The sequence below is a fragment of the Andrographis paniculata genome, unplaced genomic scaffold (assembly GCF_009805555.1).
Source record: "Andrographis paniculata isolate CXL003 unplaced genomic scaffold, ASM980555v1 Contig65END, whole genome shotgun sequence".
NCBI classification, from domain to species: domain Eukaryota; kingdom Viridiplantae; phylum Streptophyta; class Magnoliopsida; order Lamiales; family Acanthaceae; genus Andrographis; species Andrographis paniculata.
In genome coordinates, this window is record NW_026137601.1 from 1,361,779 (window position 1) to 1,383,182 (window position 21,404).

The window sequence follows — 21,404 nt, forward strand, 5'->3', positions numbered from 1 at the left end:
TTAATGATAGATCCACTGAATCCTCTCCTCTCCTCTCCTCAGGTATTATAAATCAGTCTGGTAATGTCCTTAAAATACACTCGTTCAGATTTGGATCCACAATATTATAATTGGCAATGACCAAATGTGTGATCAATATCATCACCAAAGATCACTCCACCCTTAGAAACCAACCCCACATCAGACTCAGGCATATGGATAATATTATATGATAATTGAGAGTGCAAATTCCAAGAATCTAACCAAACAGATCACAAAATTGTACTGCAACTTTATGGCCAAATACAGAATAACTGTGAGCAGATCATGCAAATGTACTACTACTTGTTCATATTTATCTAATATGATCACAAAAGGATCCCTTCCTTAATTGTCATGCTTTTCAACTCTTACTCAAAGGATCAATTTGTTATCATTTGTCAGTAAAATTTCTTGAGATCTATGCACACTTGATGATGTTCAACAAAATGGATGAATAATGATAATAATAATGATACAGCCATGATCACTACCAACACATGCAATATTAAAAACAGGAATGCCAGATTGCTCCCACAAATCATCTTACACCACATTTTTACTTCATTTAATCGGGGATAACTAGTAGCAGCCTTTACTAAATTACTAACAGAGAATATACTTCTGCCATAGCTGATCAATGTTGACTATCATTGCATCAAGAATCATGCCATCACGCCATCACGATGAATAAAGAAAAAAATATGTGCACCTGTTGCATTTAAGTTAAATCAGGGGGCATGATCTGTCAGTCGATATTATGAATGCCTTTCAACCTAACCCTTGTAAGGGCCAAAACATAATCCTACTCGAACGTGCATGCATATTATAAGATAATGGGGCAATTCCTATTTTCACCAGCCACCCGACAAATAATTTTGAAGTATGATGTAAGAAAGATCAGGCACACAAGCTACCACATACCCTTGAATACAATAATTGAGTGCCATTTTTAAGCACGATTGTGAATGTACTTTATCCACTGGGTGACGGGCGGGCATTTTACCAGAGGTTTCTAATCTACCCTTGTGCGATTCCTGTTGAAGCGTATACTCTGGGGTGGGTGTAGTGATTGTTGTATTGCTCTTTTTTGGAAGGGGAGTGTGTGTGAGTTGTTTATTTCAAGAATAGGCTGTATTCAATCAGCTGTACCCCTTTTCCGTTCGAACTAGGAAAGAAAGGTCACTTGTGTGATCCACACCTTCAAGTTGGCTGTGTAGTGGCACATATTGTGCCATTATAGCTCTGATCTGTGGGATAGCACGAGCAGAATGTATCTTCAGAAAGTTTAAGAGTGGAAAAACTCTAATTGTAATGCATAACTCATATTCCAAAACATTGTAGCTCATTTTTTTTTTGTTTTTTTAAGTCCTTGATTATCTCTCCCTTATCTGATAACTTAATAATCTCAACTTGGAGAATTAAAACTTTAATGTAACATTTACAAGCAAAAAGAAAACTTACCATTGATCAACCTATATTTGACATAGTGGCCCTATGAATGCCCACTTCAGCAGCCACGGATCCATAAGTCAGCCCAAATAGACTTAACTTTAGTGGCTTCTTAACTGTACAACAAGAAACAGAAGAGAAAGTGATCATGGTCACTCCATGTTAGACTCATATTTGAAAGTGAACAAACTTATTAAGATATATGTACATGCACATTCATGGCTTTCTAATAGAAGTTCAAACAAGCTATTACAATTACCAGAAACATTTGTAGTTCAGCAGGCACCGGTAAAACTTTTAGGGGAAGTAGTATTATACAATAAGCGTCGTGTGCAGACATCTTAACCTCAAATTAATGACATGATACTACTAGCACAGCAAAACCTTTGATGATTAATCAAGACATCATGGCAATGGATTGTCCAGGAACAAATTTGTGAAAAATAATTATTGCATCATCACTTAAATCTCATCACATTCAATTCCAAGAGAAAATGTGTATTTTCCCATCCCGCTGATCTGACAATAATATCCAACAAATTGATTTAAACCCAATTGCCACGAGGAATTAGACTGACATTACAAATACCATATAACTACTAATTCAACCATCACCTAAATCTTCAACCTATGAATGAACACAATGCATATGTTTTGAAATGGCATTCGTGCTACAAAGCCATGAAGGAGAACAAGATGCCAAAGAAACACTAATTCCTTCCGTTATAATCTAACATAATTTAATTATTTCAGCTAAATGTACAGATCGGTGTAGACTGCGGGAAAGACAACAATATTTATGGCTTCAAACCTAATCAAATACTGTGAAATGGCAAAACTGAAACGACTTTAATACTCCATGAATACTTGTTATTTACCTTTCTCATAATGATTACAAGCTCCAAATTCTTCATGACTCACGCCAGCACTTGTTTCCAAACAGCCATTGTGTTTGCATCAGCGTGCTAATCTCCATCACACAATACACTCAGACAAAGAAGCTTTCGCTCATTAACCGCAGGCAAGCTTACCGAATACGGAAGAAAAAAAAAACTAATTAGTCGCAACAATATTCCATGTTTAAAACCATAAAAATGAAACGCAGGAAAAGAAACTTGCAAACATACCAAAAGCAGGCACCAAAAATGTTAACAAAGGCGAAATCGGGGCACAGCTCCAACCCTAACCTCGAAAGCGATTCGCATATCAGTCTCCCAGCCATTATCAGTATCCCCTGTATGGTGCACTACAGTCCCAGCCATGCTTCCTCCACGCTACCAAAAGGTCAACGTCGCCGTCGCCATCGCCAGTGCAGTGCCATAGCGGCGGGCAAACTACTTCATTCATTATATTCGGTACTTTCCCGCCAAGATTTCTGCCAAAATCAAATTGGCGCCAAAAAAACCCTTCAAGGCTCATGGGCTTATTCCAGAAGCAGCCCAATCAGTACTTTATTTCATTTGGGCTGAGAAATAGGGATGGCTGGCTATTGTTATTTATTTATTTCTTTCTTTCATTTTTTAAAGAAAGGCCACACCACAAACCATTTGTAAGTTTGACGGATATGCAGTATATAATTATTTCCTAACTTTTTATAATTATGTTTTGGGTATTTTTATTTAGGGATTTAAATTTTAAATTTTATTAACAATAAAAATAAATATTGATATAAGTATAAAATGAATTTTTACTATAAAATAAAATTAAAAATTATATCTTTTTAAAAAAAAGTTAATCAATAATTAAAATCTTACAAACAAACAAACACCATCTTTAAAAGCTCCAATTCTTTTGTTTCTTTATATAACGTAGAAAACCCACATGTTAACCCTACACCACCAGTCCTGGACAGCTTCAATTCTTAATACTACAACTAATTACTCATGGATAACATACTAGCTTTTTTTTTAAAATAATCCAGCATCCCAATAAATATAAGGCCTATTTCTGCCGAGATTTAATAAGTTTGGCAGAAATTTAGGCCTGCGGATTTCCAAATTATCACAAAAATAAATAAATAAATAAATAATGACTATTTAATAATAAATCATATTAACATATTCAACAAACCTTTATTGAACATTTCTTTTTCCTCCTTCAAGTAAGCACAAAATATAACAAACATTAACCAATTTAAAACTAAAAATTTACAACTATTTTCATACTCAAATAGGAAACCATAACATGTAAAATTAACAAGCCTTGCAAGATAACACAGAATGGAGTGGTGTTTATGGAAAGACATAAATATACAAATTGTGTGTCTTTCCATCAAAAATTTTGACTGGTTTTTGTGAAGAATGTGTCGATAGGAATGTGCTTACCTGCTGAAGGGGATAGTTTCTGCTTCTTTTTCTGGTGGCCGTGGCTAATTTGATCCTTTCTAATGGACCTATCAAAATTACAGATGGATGTGAGTCGAGTCGGATTCGATATGGGATAATGGAAAGGAAATGAAAAAATGGATATCTAATCACCTTTGTCTAGATTTGACATTTCTGTTGACGTTGCAACGCTCCTCATCCTGTAGCCTCTCAGCAAGATGAAAATCCAGGTGTTCTTGTCTTTCCTCGACAAAGGAAGGAGGCAGTTCAATCCCACATGCCGAGCATTGGTAGCCATTCAACCATTCGATTATGGGTTCTTTTGGACTTGATGAACTGCCTGGCCCATCATCGATGCAGCTGGTCGCATTTTGATCATGACCCTGTTTGCTTTGCTCAGCCAGTTCAGAAGATGGATCTCTTTCCACTGATTGATCAACCTAATAGGGTTCAAGAGAATCAGAACAGGGGGTGAAATAAATAATATTTGGTGGTAAGAAGATAATAGGATATGTTAAGATAGATAATTCTTACATTGTCATGGAACCTGTCAACATGGATACCTGAACTTCCCTTAAGTTCGGTATCAATGTCACCATTTGTTGCGCTGATGAGATTGAAGCTGGTATTGAGGATGTCAGGTTCACATGGCCATTGTGCATCGCTAAAGCAACTAGTCACTCTGTCGTTATTTAAAGAGTCATTGTTGCTATGTGACACTGATAAAGCTTGATCTCCAAGCACTTTTGGAGGATCCTCAGAGACAATGAAGTTAGCAAGTGTTTTTTGCTTAGGGTCATGTATAGCACCTCGGCCATCGTTAAATTGTGACATTCGCAGTCCTAGATATACAAATCATATATCCGCCATCAAATCTGTGCTAGAACATGTTACGGAATGTAATTGTTGTACATGAACAGATCGAAGAACAAAACGAAATGTATCATTGTCCTACCCATCAGTCTTAGAGATACTGGGAGCTCAGCCTTAAGAAGCTTCTTGGCATGCTTCAAAATATCGTCACTTGAGCTAATATAGTTTGGCAGAGTGACAGCCCGACTTCGAACCTGGATTTCAGTGTACTCCAATGATAATCAATTTAGTCAATAAATGCAATTGATAGAAATTAAGATTGATGTGATCAGAAAGATGTGAACAGAACTCTTAGAGTAAACACTGTAAATCTCATGTTCATGTACCAATACAGGCAGGGAAATCAAGCTTTGCAAAGTTTTCACTTGCCTATTACAGTTAACAAATATACAGAGAAAGCAACTCACCAGTGAAATTGGTAAACAAAAATAAAAATGGGCATTAATAGTGGCAGTTCCATAACTTCATTGACAGAGAGATTGAACAAAGAAAGAAAACATGCAGAAAAATGCATAAATACAATTTCTAGAAGATAATATAATATGCTGGAAATGGCAGTGATTACCTCAAAACATGACGTTTTTAATTTCAGAGTCAATGTTCTTCCACAAAGATCCTCCTTCTTCAAGTCCGAGGAAAGATTTTCAGAAAGCTCCACTACAAACAAATGTGGAGTAGATCAATAATACATTCAAATGTGTCCACGTGAAATACCATAGAACATGAACACCTGTAACTAAGATTGCCAAACACCCCATGTATATACATATATATGTAAATGTTGTCTTTACTCCTTAGTAGGATAGGATGTTGGGTTTGGGTTCGGAAAAAAAGAGATGAATAGTGATAAACCTACAACCAAACAAACCCCTTGATACTATAAGATATCAGAAGCCCTCAACCTAATACATATTGAGAACTATGAAAGTTAACATATATGAATTAGAAGCAACATATTGAATTCAGAATCACCCAGTAACAAGTATTGAAGGGCCAATTATAAGCATAAGTCAACTGAAGCAAAGTAAGTGCCAAACAGTTCAGTATCGGAACAAGTCTCTTTCCATCCCTCACTATCACCACCATAGGTTAGATTACACTTGACAATTCATGCAGAAAGTAAATTTAGTGACCATTTGTCCATTACCTAATTTCTGGAAAAGCACTGTCTCATCTTCTGTAGGTGAAAAGGTTCTCTCATTGCTCATACTTTTTCTCTGGCTTTTTTCAGGTGTATCTGTCCTCCCAAGTCCCAAAGCAACTGATAAGAAAAATTCTGCAAAAAAGCAAATGGGCAAATGATATATCCAATATTGATTGCTTTATATAAAAACTAGTTCACTTCAATCCAAACAAATTGTCATAGCTTCCAAGATGAGCAGCTCAAGAAGCCTTGCAAATGCTACTAATATACTGAACAAAATAATAGAAAGAGATTACCCACACTGTACCACAAACCTGCAGATGAGTGAGAGAATAGCGCATAGATGGAACCACTTTTCTGTAGCATCTCCTCACATGTCGTAATACCAAAAGCTCCCTTTAAAATATTTTCAGTCACCTTACCAATGCCTCCAATCTATAAATGGTACCTTCCAAAATAAGGATGATGTATTTGGAACAAATGACTGTCCAACAAAATTAAAGTGCACCATAAACACACCAATAAGTAGCTGAGTACCTTCCTTATGGGCAGTGAAGATATAAATGTCATAATAGCTGTACGCTCATTTGGTAACACAAATTGACCATTTGGCTTGTTGATGTCTGAACAAATCTGTTGAAAATGACAAGACAAAGACATGAAAAGGTAATATTCAAATCACAGTCAGAGTCATATGGAGGTTGTGTTAAAGAGAAACACATGGAAAAAAAAAAAGTGAAAAACACCTTAGCAAGTAACCGATTTGGGGCTACCCCAGCACTACAAGTGAGTCCAGTTTCCGTGTGAACACTTTCTCTGAGCTCTTCAGCCACCTGAGTGTATGAAAATTGTCATTTCCAAGATTAGAAAACACATGTGTGTGTATGTGCGTGTGTGTGAAGAGGAGAGGGGGGGTGGTTAGGTGCAGCAATGCAAAAGAGTAAAAAACATACTTCACCACCAGTCATTCCATTGACATGACAAAAGTTTGTTATGTCGAGGTATGCCTCATCCAAACTTCCAGCCAAGAAATTGGCATCATATTTCTGGAATACTAAAATAAAATCAGCTGATCATGAGATTATGGCATATTCCATATAGGGAAAATCCCAAAAGAAAACATAAGTAGCTACCTTTCCTTGTTAGATCACTATAGTGAGTGTATTTTGTGAAGTCTGGTGGAACAAATATCAGTTGTGGACACAATTTACGTCCAATAAATCCAGGCATGGCAGCTCGAACCCCAAATTTCCGTGCCTACATAAATTATTTAGGTCTCATAAAATAAATTAACAAACTAGATGGGACATAAACGCATCTCTCCAAGAAAATCAGCCTAGCTTAGCCTAGCCAAGCCAAGATAAAAGCTCGACAAGAAACGTCTACAAGCTGACCTCATAATTAGCTGTCGATATCATAGACATACCACCAACAGCCATTGGTTTGCCTTTGAGAGAGGGATTACACAGCGTTTCAACAGCTGCATAGAAGGCATCCATATCCACATGTAACCAAGTCCTTGATAGATCACGTGTAGCTTCTAATTCAGCAATCCTTCTGTTGGCAACCTGCAAATGTTGTTCAACTACCCTTAGACGCTATATATGTGCATAACAAGCAAGATTGCCTGAATCATTTACCAACTTATTGCAAACGCAAATAAGCATGATCAAACTGACAATATAGAAAGTAAATAAAAACACGATTGCAACATCTAATTCATAAAAAATCCAACCTCACAATGAATCCTCGAATGCATTTAATCCTATGTCAGTGGGTGTGTATACCTTTTTAGTTTTGAGTTTTGATTTTGAACAGAAAAATTTTGAATTGAAATAGTTGTTGGATTGTGATATAAATATGCGTTGATGTGGTGTTTTGAATGTAAAATTAGATTTTAGTGTAATAAAATAAATAAAAATTGAGCGTTTGATTTGATGTGTTTGGAGAAAAAAAAAAAGTTTGAACAGTAAAGTCAGGGCTGAAATCTTATGCCCGAAGGGAGTAAGCTTCATATAAACCAACACACACACACATATACATGTATATATTTAACTATATATCCTGGTCTGCTTCACTGATACTGACTTATACCTTTTGATAATTAGAAATATCGTAGGGAGTAAGCTTGGCAAGCTGCTCTCGCATACTCTCGATTTTCCGCTTCATGTAAGCTTCTTTTCTTTCCTCGTTTTCAAAATATTTGGACCCTTTGCTCATCTCGTACACTACCCTTTGCACTTTTTCTTTGTCCACCCCTTCCATCCCTGATAACGAATAAAACCCCACCAATCAACCAAACGATAACAAACTAAATTTTTTAAAAAGCTACAACACACATCAACAGAGTGAATTTTAACAAGACTTGACGATGAACTCCAAGCCCTACCTGCTTTCGCAGTCGTATAAACAGTGTTGTATGACTCCCATGGTCGAGCCGAATCGTTTCCGGAATTCGATTTCGAACTCTCACCCTCCTCCATTCCTCCCTTCAATGACTTCTTCAATTCCTGAGTTTTCCTACAGGATCGCACGCCGAGGATTCAAATTTGCGCTTCCAATTACAAACTTTGACGAGGAAAAACAGTGAGGGAAGTTCGACCTAAATGGGATGATTGACGAAACGCGCCAAAAATATATACGATTGATATTTACGCTTTAGTCCCTCCTGGTATTAGTTATCATTTTGCAAAATTGGACCTAAAGATGCGAAAATCACAATTGGGTACAATCCCAATCTCGTTAACAATAAATACTTCAAAACATAACTAAGACTCCCTTTGCAATTTTTTTTTCCATTTAATTTAAAGATATATACAACATTAAACATGGATTATCTCTATCCTATATATTACACCTAATTTTTAAAAATATTTCTAACATTATTTGATTAAAATTTAAACATAACCCTATGATATAATTAATACAATAATAATAAAACCATTAAGTACACAAACATGTCTACAACTTTTTTTTGTAATCTCGTGGAATCCGCAGCTATTCTATTTTTATCACAAAGAGTGAATTAGATGAATATTGTTCGTGAATAAATTATCCAATTTTTACATGAAAGAGTGGAAATTGCATTAAAACAAAAATAATCAAAACACTAGTTTCTGTGTCATCATAATAATGTAATGTTTCAGACATCTTCTTTTAGTTCTTTCCGGAAATCAGCTCCTTCAGGACATGTGCAGCGAACATCAGCAGCTCCACCATCTCCAATCCGGCGGCTGAGACCACGTCGAATTTGTCGCGTGCGGCGTCATGAGCGACGCCGGACGTTTCATGTATCGTGCCCGACCAGGCGACGGACAGAGAGGTGCTAAGGGCAGTCTTCACCAGGTCAGCTTCTGTCATGATCTGATCAATAGCATCGAAACAGAGGCTGTTTTCGCTCGTCTGCTCTGCTGATTCTCTGACCTGCAAATGCATATTTATTTTGAGGTCTTGACGATATGGAGTGATAGACAAATCATCCATGGCTATAGCGTAAACAAGAGCGATTACCTTTAGAAGAGAAACGCGGAGTCTACGGATGGAAGAAAGCAGATGGTCCATGCTTTCGAGGCTCTCCTTAAGGGTTGCATTTTCGAGCTTCATCCTGCAATGGAGTCGAGTGAGAATAATCGAAACAATTAATTCATGGAAAAGTTAATAAGCATACTTGGCGTAGTCCATTTGATGATTAGGCTTGTCATATGATTCGGAGTTGTTTCCATCTGAAGCTCCAACCCAGCGCGTCAAGTAAGTTCGCTTCAGTAGATTTCTTATTTTCCCGTCTCTTTCCTGCTGCACCGTTTTTTGGTCTACAGTCTCGGATAAATTATGTACTGTTCTGTCCTTGTTGATCTTTCTGAAAAAATTTGCAGATCTTACAAACATGGCAATGAAATAGTAATGAATACAAGATAGGGTAAAGAAAACAGAAAGGACAGCAACTAAAAGGTACCCTTAAAATTTGTCATTAATGATAAACAAACAACAGTTTCACCAAATTGTAACGTGGATAGAATCAAATATAGGGATGGAAGGAATTCATCAAAGAATCAAATATATGCCCGACTGACAGAGATTCGTAACTGAAAGTACCCAATGAGCAAAAGCTGCAATATCTTACATAGTGATTAGAACATTAGCCAGGCTTCAATTCCAATACTGTTGCTAAATGAAATAATCACTAATAGATGTAGGCACTCCTATTCGAATGTTCAATTTTTGATATACCAGTAACGGTGTGGAATATCCTAGTATCCTACAACAGCCAAAAAGAAAAAAACAGGTACTACGACCCGATTCCAGTTTGATCCTTGCACGACCAAATGAACCATTCAATCATTATAGAAATCTTGATAACATATTGTAGCACGACATCTAAATCACAGTGCAAAAAGGAGACATCTAAATCACAGTGCAAAAAGGAGACATCTAAATTACAGTGCAAAAAGGAGACCAGATATACAGTTCAGAAAGATGCATACTCCTGCAGTGTATACAGTTCCTGTTTCAGCTGAGCTATCTCCATTAGAGCTTTAACCTTTTCATTTGTAACCTGAGAAATGACAAGATGATCGTGTAGCATCAAATAAGTATAGACTATCCGCCAATGTTATGACCAAATGGAAGAAGGAAATTTTTATCTTTTCTTCATACAGTGAGGGTGTTGTCCAAAATTAAATTTGTGAATTAAGGGTCCCATGTTCCCTTCTTGGAATTACTCTACCATACTTTTTAGGGGCATTTAATCATTCAACATTTAAGTAATTTATATAAAATAATTAAAGTAAAACCAGGGCTGCACGGAATTCTATTGCCCAAAATAAAGTGTAACAAGCTCATACAAAATATATTAAAATAATACTCCACACAAATCCTAATATGAACATAGCCCAACAGTGTTACGGTTCTGTTACTAGCTGCCTGCTTTCCACTTCATCAGACAATCAAAATTTTACATAATCCAATTTTCTTCATATGATAGTAAGGCACGCTTAAGATAATACATACTGTCAGATATGAACATGTTTATCAGCAATGCAAAAAATGTGTTCATTTAAACTGGATAGGGATATGATATTACCTGTAGTAGATTTCTCTGAAGTTCTTCAATTTTTTTCTGTAAAGCTGCATTTACATTACCCTCTAGTAAGTGTCTTTCTTCTTGCTGTGACAAAAGTAATAATGCTGCAACCTGGATATGAACAAAAAATCCATTAGCACGTACATGATTTCACATGCCAGAAGAAAGAAATGAACTCATTTGGAGACCTTCTCCTGCAAAGCCAGAGCAAGGGCTTCGGAGGTGTCAAAAGGATCTGGAGCACTAACGGTTGGCAAGCCTGGGTTGTCAGTCTGAAACATGCAAAACAGTATCGATTAGCATGCAAAACACTTCCATGCAAAACTGCCTGGAAGTGTATCGATTAACAAGTACATAATTGTATGAAGATTCCATGTAAGTATATCCAACAATGCTGAATGAGGCACCAATGCTTTCTAATATGAGAAACAGCCATGCTCCCTCAGAGGAAAAAAAAAAAAAGTTAATCCACTTCTTTCAAAAGCTATTTTCCATGCCATAATAGCACTTGTTTTCGAGGCAACTTTAATGATTGGCATCACCAATGAATAATTCTTACGACAATTAAATTAACATTCTGTAAAGCATTAGAAATTTTGAACTGCAACACTGCATATTTGAAACAATAAAGGGAAGCATGTGCACAGGGGCAGATAAATACAAATGTTAGAATTCCCTTAATGAGTTCTAGCATGACAGCAAATAAATAAACTGTCAATAACACATTAACACTTAGCAGACTTCAAGATACCATTAAAAACAAAAAAAAGACTATTTTGTTGTTGTTTGATTATTCAAAATGCGAGGAAAACATTACAACAAGTATGTGACGTGACTAGGTAAGATCAATACTGTCACAATAAAAAATTACAACCATACCAAAAAAATAAAAATATAAAGAAAAAGAAAAAGAAAGAAAAGTGATAACAAGGTCATTGCTTCCTCTATTGACAAAGAATAAACTTGGGATCCATTACTCATCAAAATCCTTTGATACCACAAAGCAAAAAGATAAATAAACCAATCCAATACCAGAGAAGCCCCACAAAACTAGCTGTGGAAGATGAATACACAAAGAAAAAATAACAGTTAAAACAACGATTACCAAGGCAACACACAGACATACCTCAGAGATCGAAATTTGACCAGAATCAGCACTAACATGCACATCTCTGCACTCACTCTCAGGTAGTTCCTTGTCTTGTATCTGTGAAGATTTTATATTGCTTTCACTACTCAGTTCAAACTGCCTTATCTTCTCAATAATCGAATCATTAATTGATTTCAGCTCTGAAGACCCCTCCCCAAGTAAGTTCACGATATCGGTCCTGTATTGAGAATGCTGTTGCAGTAATGCTGCTATCTGCCCCTTGATCTTCTCTTCTGTTAGTATCTAGACATTTAATAGTGGGAAATTAGTACCATATGCCGCAACTAATATTCCATCACTCAGCCCAGAAGATGAAGTTCTTACTCTCTTTTTCTCCAAATCGCAAACCCTCTTCTTTAGATGAGTTTCAATATCCAGTCCCTAGTTACCAACATAAAGAAGAAACTATAAAATTCAAGAGCACTAACACAGAAATACTATGGATAGCATTATTCAAAGAGGAAGCTCACCATTCGCAGCTTGTTCTGCATATTACTCACATTTTTCCTCAGACTCTCAATTTCTGCTTCAAGAGAATTCTGTCTGAAGAATTGTTAATCAACAAAATGGGGAAGTAAGGAAATAGATACTCTACTTTCCAAGCTCTTAGCGAATAAGCTAACAGTTGTTTAGCTTTTAGGTTTTCGATGTTTATAGGAAATGATGGTCTGAAATCAAGAATGTATGTACGAACATATCCAAAACAAAGGCATTGACATAGCATTGGATGCACATGGTGACAAATTGAATGTTAAAATTGTGCACCCACAGAGTGTATCCCTTATCCAACTTCTCGGTAATTAAATTGCCATAATGCAGCATATTACAAAACAATAAATAAGGTATCATGGGACAAACTTTGGCCTAAAAGACACAAGTCAGGAGCCAAATTAACTCACTGGACAAATAAAAAGGTAGATAATACTCTGGGTGGGAAAGAGAAACGCAAAAGTTTTCGGCTGAGAAAGTTGCAACATGGAAACACCGGAGTAGAAGGAACTTTGTTTCTGTACGGGAGCTACTTGAAAAAGAACAATCAATTAGGATGGAGAATTATCTTGTTACTTACAATGTAATTGGCAGTGGCAGTGTCCTCATCATTTTGGAACCTCCACATTTCAGTTGGATCACTCATCAGACGATCACATTTCTCTTCCCAGCTTGCGTCGGTAAAATCCTCTAAGTAACATTGTCTGATATCATAAAATCTATCAATGACCTACCATAAAGAGAACATTAATTAAATTGGAGAACAGAAATTTCGTAAGACAAATGTCAATTTTCATTTTGGAAGCACCCACTGATGGACTGGCCATAATGCTGGGAGCATCATGTAAAATTTTCGAGTTTTGTTAATTGTTATATACTATAACATCAAATGGGATTCATTTAATCATTTACATTGGAACCATATAACATAATAAATGTTGCAAGTATCTAGACAACCACCTCTTTGAAAATCTCAATCTGCCTTTCATGGTTTTCTAAATCCATCTGAAGATTAGTGACTAATTCTTTTCCTTCAAGAAGTTCAGCCGTCAGCTCTCCCACCCTGCATGATATAGAAAGTTAGTTTTGAAGCGCTCAGTTGTTATGTTATTTTTATTTCATTTTGCTGCAAAAAAGCATGTAGACAAGAAGATTAAATTTCATGCAGGTATGTTGTGTATTAAAATAATGTTCCAGACAGATAATTGCCTTACTAGCAATAGGATTGTATATATAAAAAAGCCCTATAAACCAGCTTTCCCTATGCCTTCCACACCACCATCATCATTACATTCATACCACATATAGTAATGTAAGAGAAATTTTGAAAATAAATGATAAACTTTTGACATTCAGGACTCTCCATAAACACATTTTTACTCAAGGGCAGAATGGGCAACATATTTAGTGAAACACCTTCTTTGAGATTTCTCTAGCTCCTGTGGCAGCTGTTCCTCTCTCTCCTTAGCCTTTTCAGACTGGAACACCATGTTGAATCAATTAATAACCCAAACTCACAGAAATATTATTGTGTCACAAATTTTAAGTAAAATTGAAAAACCATCAAAAGGCATCACAAAACATCCTAACAATGGATGTTGGGATGCAACCTAGGACCCAAGCTTTATGCCACCCACAAAGGGTTCGTGAAGTTTAAATTAGACATGAATGGAACCAAATAAGAATAACAAGGTGGGAGACTAGATAACGGACGATGAGCCACATGAAGAAAAGCTAACCTCCATTATTGCATTATCTCGCTCAACAAATGCAGCTGCAACGCATCCTTGGAAAAATTTAAGTTGTTTTTCAGCTTCTGCATTCTGGAAGACAAAATAAAATGCAGTAAATACTTGACCACGGATAGCTAACATTTATTCCTTTCAGTTTCAATCTTCAAATTTAAAAATACACACACAGAAAGGGTCAAGCATATTACGATAGTGGTGCAAATCTATAACAACAAGATCAATATGCATTTACAACAGGGAGGAGGGAGAGAGAGAAAGACCTTCACAACTTCTGCATTATGTAGTTCGGCAAGTTGACTCTGAAAACAACACACGCATGGGTAAGGGATTTATTTAAATAGATTAAATGGAGACCCTGAAACTAATAGTGATGAACCAAACTGGATCTTACTTTAATACGATAAGCCTCAGATAACTCCTCTTGAAGATTTCGGTTTTCTCTAGTGCAAGCAGCCAATTCTTTTTTCAAGTTCTGAATCTGCTCCTCCAATCCAGCAGTCCTAGTTTGGAGAAATTCCAGGATCAATCATTTGCAGGGGAACAGGAGGTGATACATGTTTCATGAATCCCCGCCCCTTCTAATGACTCAAACAATGAAAAGGAGCTACATAAATACCGATATCAATATAAAATAGAAAAATAAATCCCACCTCTCAACATGAATTCGTGTTGCCACTCCATAGTGAGCAGGTCCTGCTTGTTGCATACACAGCTGCTCAACATCTCTATGCAGCTGTTCGCGTTCTGCAGCAGATATCAACAATTTGCGCTGAACTTTAAGTAGAAAGACAAAATAGTCTTAACAGAAAGTAAACCTTTCATATTAGAAATTCCAAGAAAGACCACCAAAAGAAAAAAAACACATAAGCATTTCCACCAAAGTTTACAAGATAAATTACATGCTTCATCACAAATTTTATCATTTAATAATAATCTTAACATAGTGTAAACCTCTCACGTTAGTTAATAGAACATAGAAGGCATTAGGCAAAGCTGAAATGCATGCATAATGCTAAATCATTAAAGTTGTGGAATTATTAGCTTCTGTACCTAATAAACTGTTGTTGCAATCTTTTTTTCTTTTTAAAATTTTCTTTTTCTCATGGTGCTCGTCATGTAAACAATACATAAATCAATGTGATATTTCATTCAGCATTTAATAATACGTTCAGCACTAAATGGTTAACTTCGTTTTACTAGGTTATTCAGCCTAATAAATAAATTCAACTATAAGGGTGTGTTTGTTTGGGGGTTTGGATTTTGGGATTTGAATAGTAAAAATTTTGAATTTGAATAGTAAAAATTTTGAATTTGAATAATTGTATAATGTGATATAAATAGGTGTTGATGCAATCTTTTCAATGTAAAATTGATTTTTAGTATAATATAAAAAATGAAAAATAGGTGTTTGATTTTATATTTTTGGGGGAAAAAAATGGGATGAATAGTGTATTCAAATCCAATCCCCCAAACAAACACACCCTTAGTATATTACATCATAAAATTACAATCAAATAACATCTCATTACTCAATAGAAAAACCAAATTTCCAACTACACCTCCCAACTTCCAACCAAACGAACCCTTTTTTTTATCAAATGAGCTTACATATTTATACGAGGAAACTTAATCTGTATGTGATAAGTTGCAACATAAAGAGCTTGCAAAAACGACTATAATCTCACGTAAGCATCAGGTATCAATAAGTTCAAAGAAATTTCTAATCGTTGAACACAGACAAACTCCTGTATGATTTGCTATTTTGATGGAACCAAGAAGTTTGTCTGTCCAACCAAGAACACAACTCATAGATCGAAAATTTTTTACTAAAAAAAAATGGTACAATAATATATATATATATATATCGAAGATTTAAATTAACTTCAAGCACCAGAACGCATACCGAGCTCCAACTGCTGAACACGAGCAATTAACGTTTCCCTGTCTGGATAATGTTGATCCATGTCTGAAAAATCAAACCTAGGATATTATCACCCAGTTCCAAATAGCGTAGCACAATAATGATATCAGTGCAACTAAAAAATGTTAAAAACAAATGACATCAAGAGTACGAAACATCAGTTTTAGGGTCAAACAAATAAAACGAAAAATAGCACAGAACGAAATTAAAAACAAAGTCACTGCAGTTCCTCTTTCCGCAATAGAAATTCCAATGCTAACACTGTGAGAAACCCTAGCCTTAGGCTAGAACAGTTACCGGAATCGGAAATCGATCAGCTGGAGCTAAATTTCGTCCGACGATTCTGAAGTCTTCCTGTTTCATTTTATATTTATGTATTTATTTTTATTTTATAACTTGTTTCTCTATTCGAGGCAACAGATACGATTCTCATACATATTTTATAAATATTTTAATTGTTTTTTACAAATATTCCTATTTTACCCTAAATCGTTTTTTTATCACTTTCGTGCAAGGCGTGCATAAAAAATAAAAAAAAATAAAAAAATTTGACATATCGCTCTCCTTAATAAAATTATTAACTTTGTAATAATAAAAGTAAAAATAAAAATAAAATAGCTTTTTTAAAAAAACAAATGGGAAGCACCAAAATATTAGTATATTTTATTCTATCTATTATTTATTTTTTTCTTATTTATCTTAAAATTTAAATTTAAATATCAAATTTATAATTTTTCATTCCATATAATTTTATAATATTTTGATTATTTCATTTGTTTACTTAATTTTTGGATATCTATATTTCTTATTTAAATTTTACTTTTTAATTACAAATACTATTGTGATTTTAAACACATTATATATAATATTTTTTTGATAATAACTGTTGCTATAACATAGTTATTGCTTTATTTACTTATTTATATGAAAATGTTATTGTATATAACAGTATTAACTGATGATGTTTTTTTGAAAAATATCATAAATATCGTAGACAATATTCTATAAAATCATTACTATTTTTTTATTTACATTTATAAATCTAATAAAATATTATTCAAATTAAGAATAAATTTCATCAAATTGGCTGCTCAACTATTTTAGTACGAATTTTAATAAAAGTGTAATAATTTATATTCTTTGTTCTTTTTATTGAAAAAATTTACAAGAAAAAAAAAAAAGTGATGTAATATTTAAGAAAATATGATTTTTTTTTTAATGACATATCATTTGATATTATATAATTATTGATGATTCTTTAAGGTGAAAAAAAAAAATGAGATTAATACTCTAATTTTGAAGGTCAAAAACATGGGAAATAAACTGAAAAGATTATTGCCAAGAATTTTGTATGTATAGATATACATATATATATATTTTATCGAAATAATAGTTTAATGACATGAGAACTGCAACCGGAAGTACTCAAGTGAACTTGGCCTGCCGAACCTAGCCAGTGATTGAAATGATTTTAGAGATTTTCTCTAAATTTTATTATTCATCAAAAATTTTCATCAGAAAATATCAAATCAAACATTATTTTTTTTTATATATATTATACTAAAAATTAATTTTATATTTAAAACATTACCTCCACACTTATTTATATCATATCACACCACTATTTAAATTCAAAGATCTTACTGTTCAAATCCAAATTTAAAATTCAACCCCTTACACCTAATGTAACTTGCTTTGTCGGACTGACGGGCTGAGATATAAAAAAATATATATACATTTTAAATTAGGGACGGACTTACATGTGGCAAGGGCACACTCATCCCTGCTCTATTGGGATTTTTATTTAACTTTTAAAAATATATACATATAATATATAACAAATTTTGAAATTAATTATAAAAAAAGATTAATAGAAATATAAATTTCTAAGTGATGAATTTTTTAATAAGTAATTATATTAATTTTTATTTTTAAAAATTACAAAAATAAATATTTACCATATATATAGATATTGATATAGTTTTAGTTTGTTATTGTGATACCCGAGTTTTTCACTACTCATTGGTCAATATATATTTCATATTTAGGTGCTGATAAATTACTTATATGTTAAATTGTTTATAATTTGGTATATAACTTGCCTGTTTATTAATAAAAAAATATTATTATAATTTATCTCAGATTTTAATAAGATATAAATAAATTAGATAAATTATTTGAATATTAGCGATATACTTTAAATATAGATCATTTAAAAATTTATTATAATAATTAAAACAAAAATAAAATAAATAGAATAATTAAATAAATAAATAAATAATAATAATAATAATAATAATAATAAATAAATATATAATAATAATATTAATTAATTAAGGTGGTGGAGCGGGGTAATAATCCCCAACCCTCCACCTCAATTATCCATATCAAATTAAGAAAATAGGATAGGATAGGGAGAAAGACAAAAGGGCAAGAAGGTTACACGAACAAGAAAGATCAAAAGAAAATTTACGCCGAATTCGTTAAAAGTTTAATTCGGGTATTTTTTCGTGTTTACGAATTATTGCTATTTTTACTAAGTAGATGAAGTTTTGAATAGAAATAATTATTTAGTAAATTGGGATAATATTTATAATTAATTGTTTTTAGATACGATACTGGAATCGAGAAAAAAGACTTTAAGAGTTGGAGTTATTGACTTTTTGGCAAATTTCAGGTAAGTAGAAATTCATTTGCAACTACAATGCATAAATATATTATTTGTGAGTTATTTATGTTTGATTGATAATATGTGAATATCATAAAACTGCAATACGTGATTAATATTCTATGATTATGTGGTTTGAGCATGCGAGCTCCGTATATAAATTGGTTTCAGCCTGTGAGCCATGTATGTGACATGGTTGAGCATATGAACTCTATATTTAATGTTGAAGGAGTCTGTGAACTCCAAAATTGATGTAGTTTTGAACCAGTGAGTTCAATAATATCTGTATATTGTGAAATATGTTGCATTGCATTTTCATTAAGTATGCATATATTGAAATTAAATAAGATTGTTTTACCATGTTAGACCGCTGATTATACACCAAGAGCGGGAGAGGCGACCTAGGAAGAAGCGACCTAGGGAAACCCTGGTGTAGGCTACTTGGCCACCGTCTATTGTGACTTTACATACAATGCATAAACAATGCATTCGGAAGAGGCGACTTGGGAAGAAGCGACCCGAGGAAACCTTGCGAGGAAACCCGGTGTAGGCTACCTGGTGTAGGCCACCGTTTGATTTGAATACGTGGATATTGAGCTCTTTCCGGTGTATAACAGTGTGTCTATGGGCCCTGGAGAGTATTTCATAAATAAATTGGTGACTTCAAACGAGAGCACATTCTGCATAGCGAGAATTTTGAAATAAACTTCATATCATGCATAATTCCTACTTACAGAAATTTATAAATCTCACTCAGTTTATGTAGTGTAGGTAATCCTGATGATATATGACTTGGTGGACAGACTGGAGTAGCCGTGGCGCTCTTACAGACATTTTGAGTTACCGTGTACATAGATGACGACCTGTGGGCAAGACCGTGGTTTGTTTTGCTTCCCTTGTTCTATATTAAGTCTGTTTTAGAAGTGGTATGGTATTGTTATAAATAGTATGTCAATTGTGTAGTTTTTGATATGGTTTGAGATCCTTTTGGTGAATGTTAACAAGTTAGTGTTGAGTTATTTTATGTTTTGTTGAGAAAAAAAAAAATTTATAGCGGGTTAACAGGTTGTTATATATGTAAGTAATTAAGAGTGATTATAACATGTTTATCGTTTACTTGGATGTGAATTAGCGTTAGTAGTATAGTGTAAGTGGAGTCGTGACAGTTATTTTGTAATAAAATAAAAATAAAAATTATTATTTTATAAATTATTCTCTCTCCCTTCAAATTTAATTTAATCCTAATTTCGCCGCTGCCGTAAATCATTTGTAAATACAATCAATCTATAGGTAACTATAGTAAATAAACAAAGCGAAAAAAAAAAAAAAGAAAATGGGATCTCCCGTCATCGGCCCGGAATGCAGAGAGAGTATGGTTTCCAATTCCATGTCATATATTTGAAGCGCACAGCCATTCACGTGTCTGTCCCAAAATTTCCGACCAATCAGGTCTTCTTCTTTGTATTTATAGAGATTCTTTAGGGTTTTCCCCGGAATGCCGACCAGCAGCCGTCCGATCTCCCCGGTGGTTGAATGATCTGCGACCGTCTGATCGATCAAAATCGGGGAGATCGATATATCAAAATGAAAGACGAAAAGATTCTTGAGAAAAATGATAGAGTCCATTGAGGAATGCCTGGGGCAAACTCTCTGGACGGATTGGTCGAAGAGATATATATATATATTATGTATGATACAAAGAATTGCATAGATAATATAAAAATAACAAATGAGTGTAATATATTAATCTTGTAAGAATATGTGTTGATTTGTTTTCACAGAGGGCATAGATTAACATATGTTATAGGATGACCAATATATATTTATACATATTTCAGTATATGTATAATACAACATATATTATGTCGTAACTCAGCATATGTTATCTAGTAACACAACATGGGTTGAGAATTGAGCTATGTATAAACATATATTGGCACTTCTATAGCATATGTTGATTCGGTCATATCAGCACCACACTGACTTGATCGGATTAGTACAAAATCTATTGTCTTTCACAAAACAAACAAACCATAAGACTTAAATAAAAAATAAAAAAATTAAAATTAATGTCAATATGAATCATATATAATTAGTTTCCTTATAACATGAATAATTAAATATTAATAAATATATTTATAGAAAAATTAATTTAAACATAATCTCCCATAAAAGTAAATACAAATATTTTATATATACAAATAAATATAAATAAACGTTATAGATCAATTTTAAAATATATATAAAAAAATGATTAGTACAATTATATTTCAAAATATATTAATATTCTTTATATAAAATTTAATCTAAATATTTTTTATATTACTCTATTAATTATCTATAGTTTTAAAAAATATCATGCACGCATTGAAAGCAAAATAAACAAAAATGAACAAAAAAAAAATGCATTAATTATTTTTATTTTGTATTATCTAATCCGTCAAAAAGTATAAATCTTTTACATGAATTTATTTTTTTCAAACAAAAGATCCTATAATTATTATATCCTAATATAAAAGTAAATTTCAATAAAA

General features: G+C 33.6%; 2 protein-coding genes across 2 annotated transcripts; both read right to left on the reverse strand.

The window, feature by feature from the left end:
* Positions 1 to 713: 713 nt before the first annotated feature.
* LOC127262162 (DNA polymerase kappa) lies at positions 714 to 8,434 on the reverse strand. Its single transcript, XM_051290703.1, has 17 exons — positions 8,201 to 8,434; positions 7,906 to 8,078; positions 7,206 to 7,379; positions 6,945 to 7,068; positions 6,765 to 6,865; positions 6,558 to 6,644; positions 6,349 to 6,444; positions 6,126 to 6,246; positions 5,815 to 5,943; positions 5,233 to 5,324; positions 4,750 to 4,861; positions 4,329 to 4,636; positions 3,948 to 4,234; positions 2,598 to 3,862; positions 2,349 to 2,496; positions 1,483 to 1,586; positions 714 to 1,268 (listed from the first exon to the last, which is right to left on the reverse strand). Exons 1-14 carry the CDS (start codon positions 8,292 to 8,294, stop codon positions 3,742 to 3,744), a joined length of 2,019 nt encoding a protein of 672 aa, XP_051146660.1. The 5' UTR covers positions 8,295 to 8,434; the 3' UTR covers positions 714 to 1,268; positions 1,483 to 1,586; positions 2,349 to 2,496; positions 2,598 to 3,741.
* A 297-nt stretch (positions 8,435 to 8,731) lies between these two features.
* LOC127262461 (uncharacterized) lies at positions 8,732 to 16,605 on the reverse strand. Its single transcript, XM_051291151.1, has 18 exons — positions 16,500 to 16,605; positions 16,185 to 16,247; positions 14,932 to 15,025; positions 14,673 to 14,781; positions 14,542 to 14,580; positions 14,270 to 14,353; positions 13,947 to 14,008; positions 13,491 to 13,593; positions 13,111 to 13,260; positions 12,512 to 12,580; positions 12,366 to 12,422; positions 12,018 to 12,284; positions 11,080 to 11,163; positions 10,892 to 11,002; positions 10,293 to 10,363; positions 9,479 to 9,667; positions 9,322 to 9,415; positions 8,732 to 9,234 (listed from the first exon to the last, which is right to left on the reverse strand). The coding sequence occupies exons 2-18, from the start codon at positions 16,243 to 16,245 to the stop codon at positions 8,968 to 8,970; spliced, it is 1,911 nt and encodes a 636-aa protein (XP_051147108.1). The 5' UTR covers positions 16,246 to 16,247; positions 16,500 to 16,605; the 3' UTR covers positions 8,732 to 8,967.
* Positions 16,606 to 21,404: the final 4,799 nt, after the last annotated feature.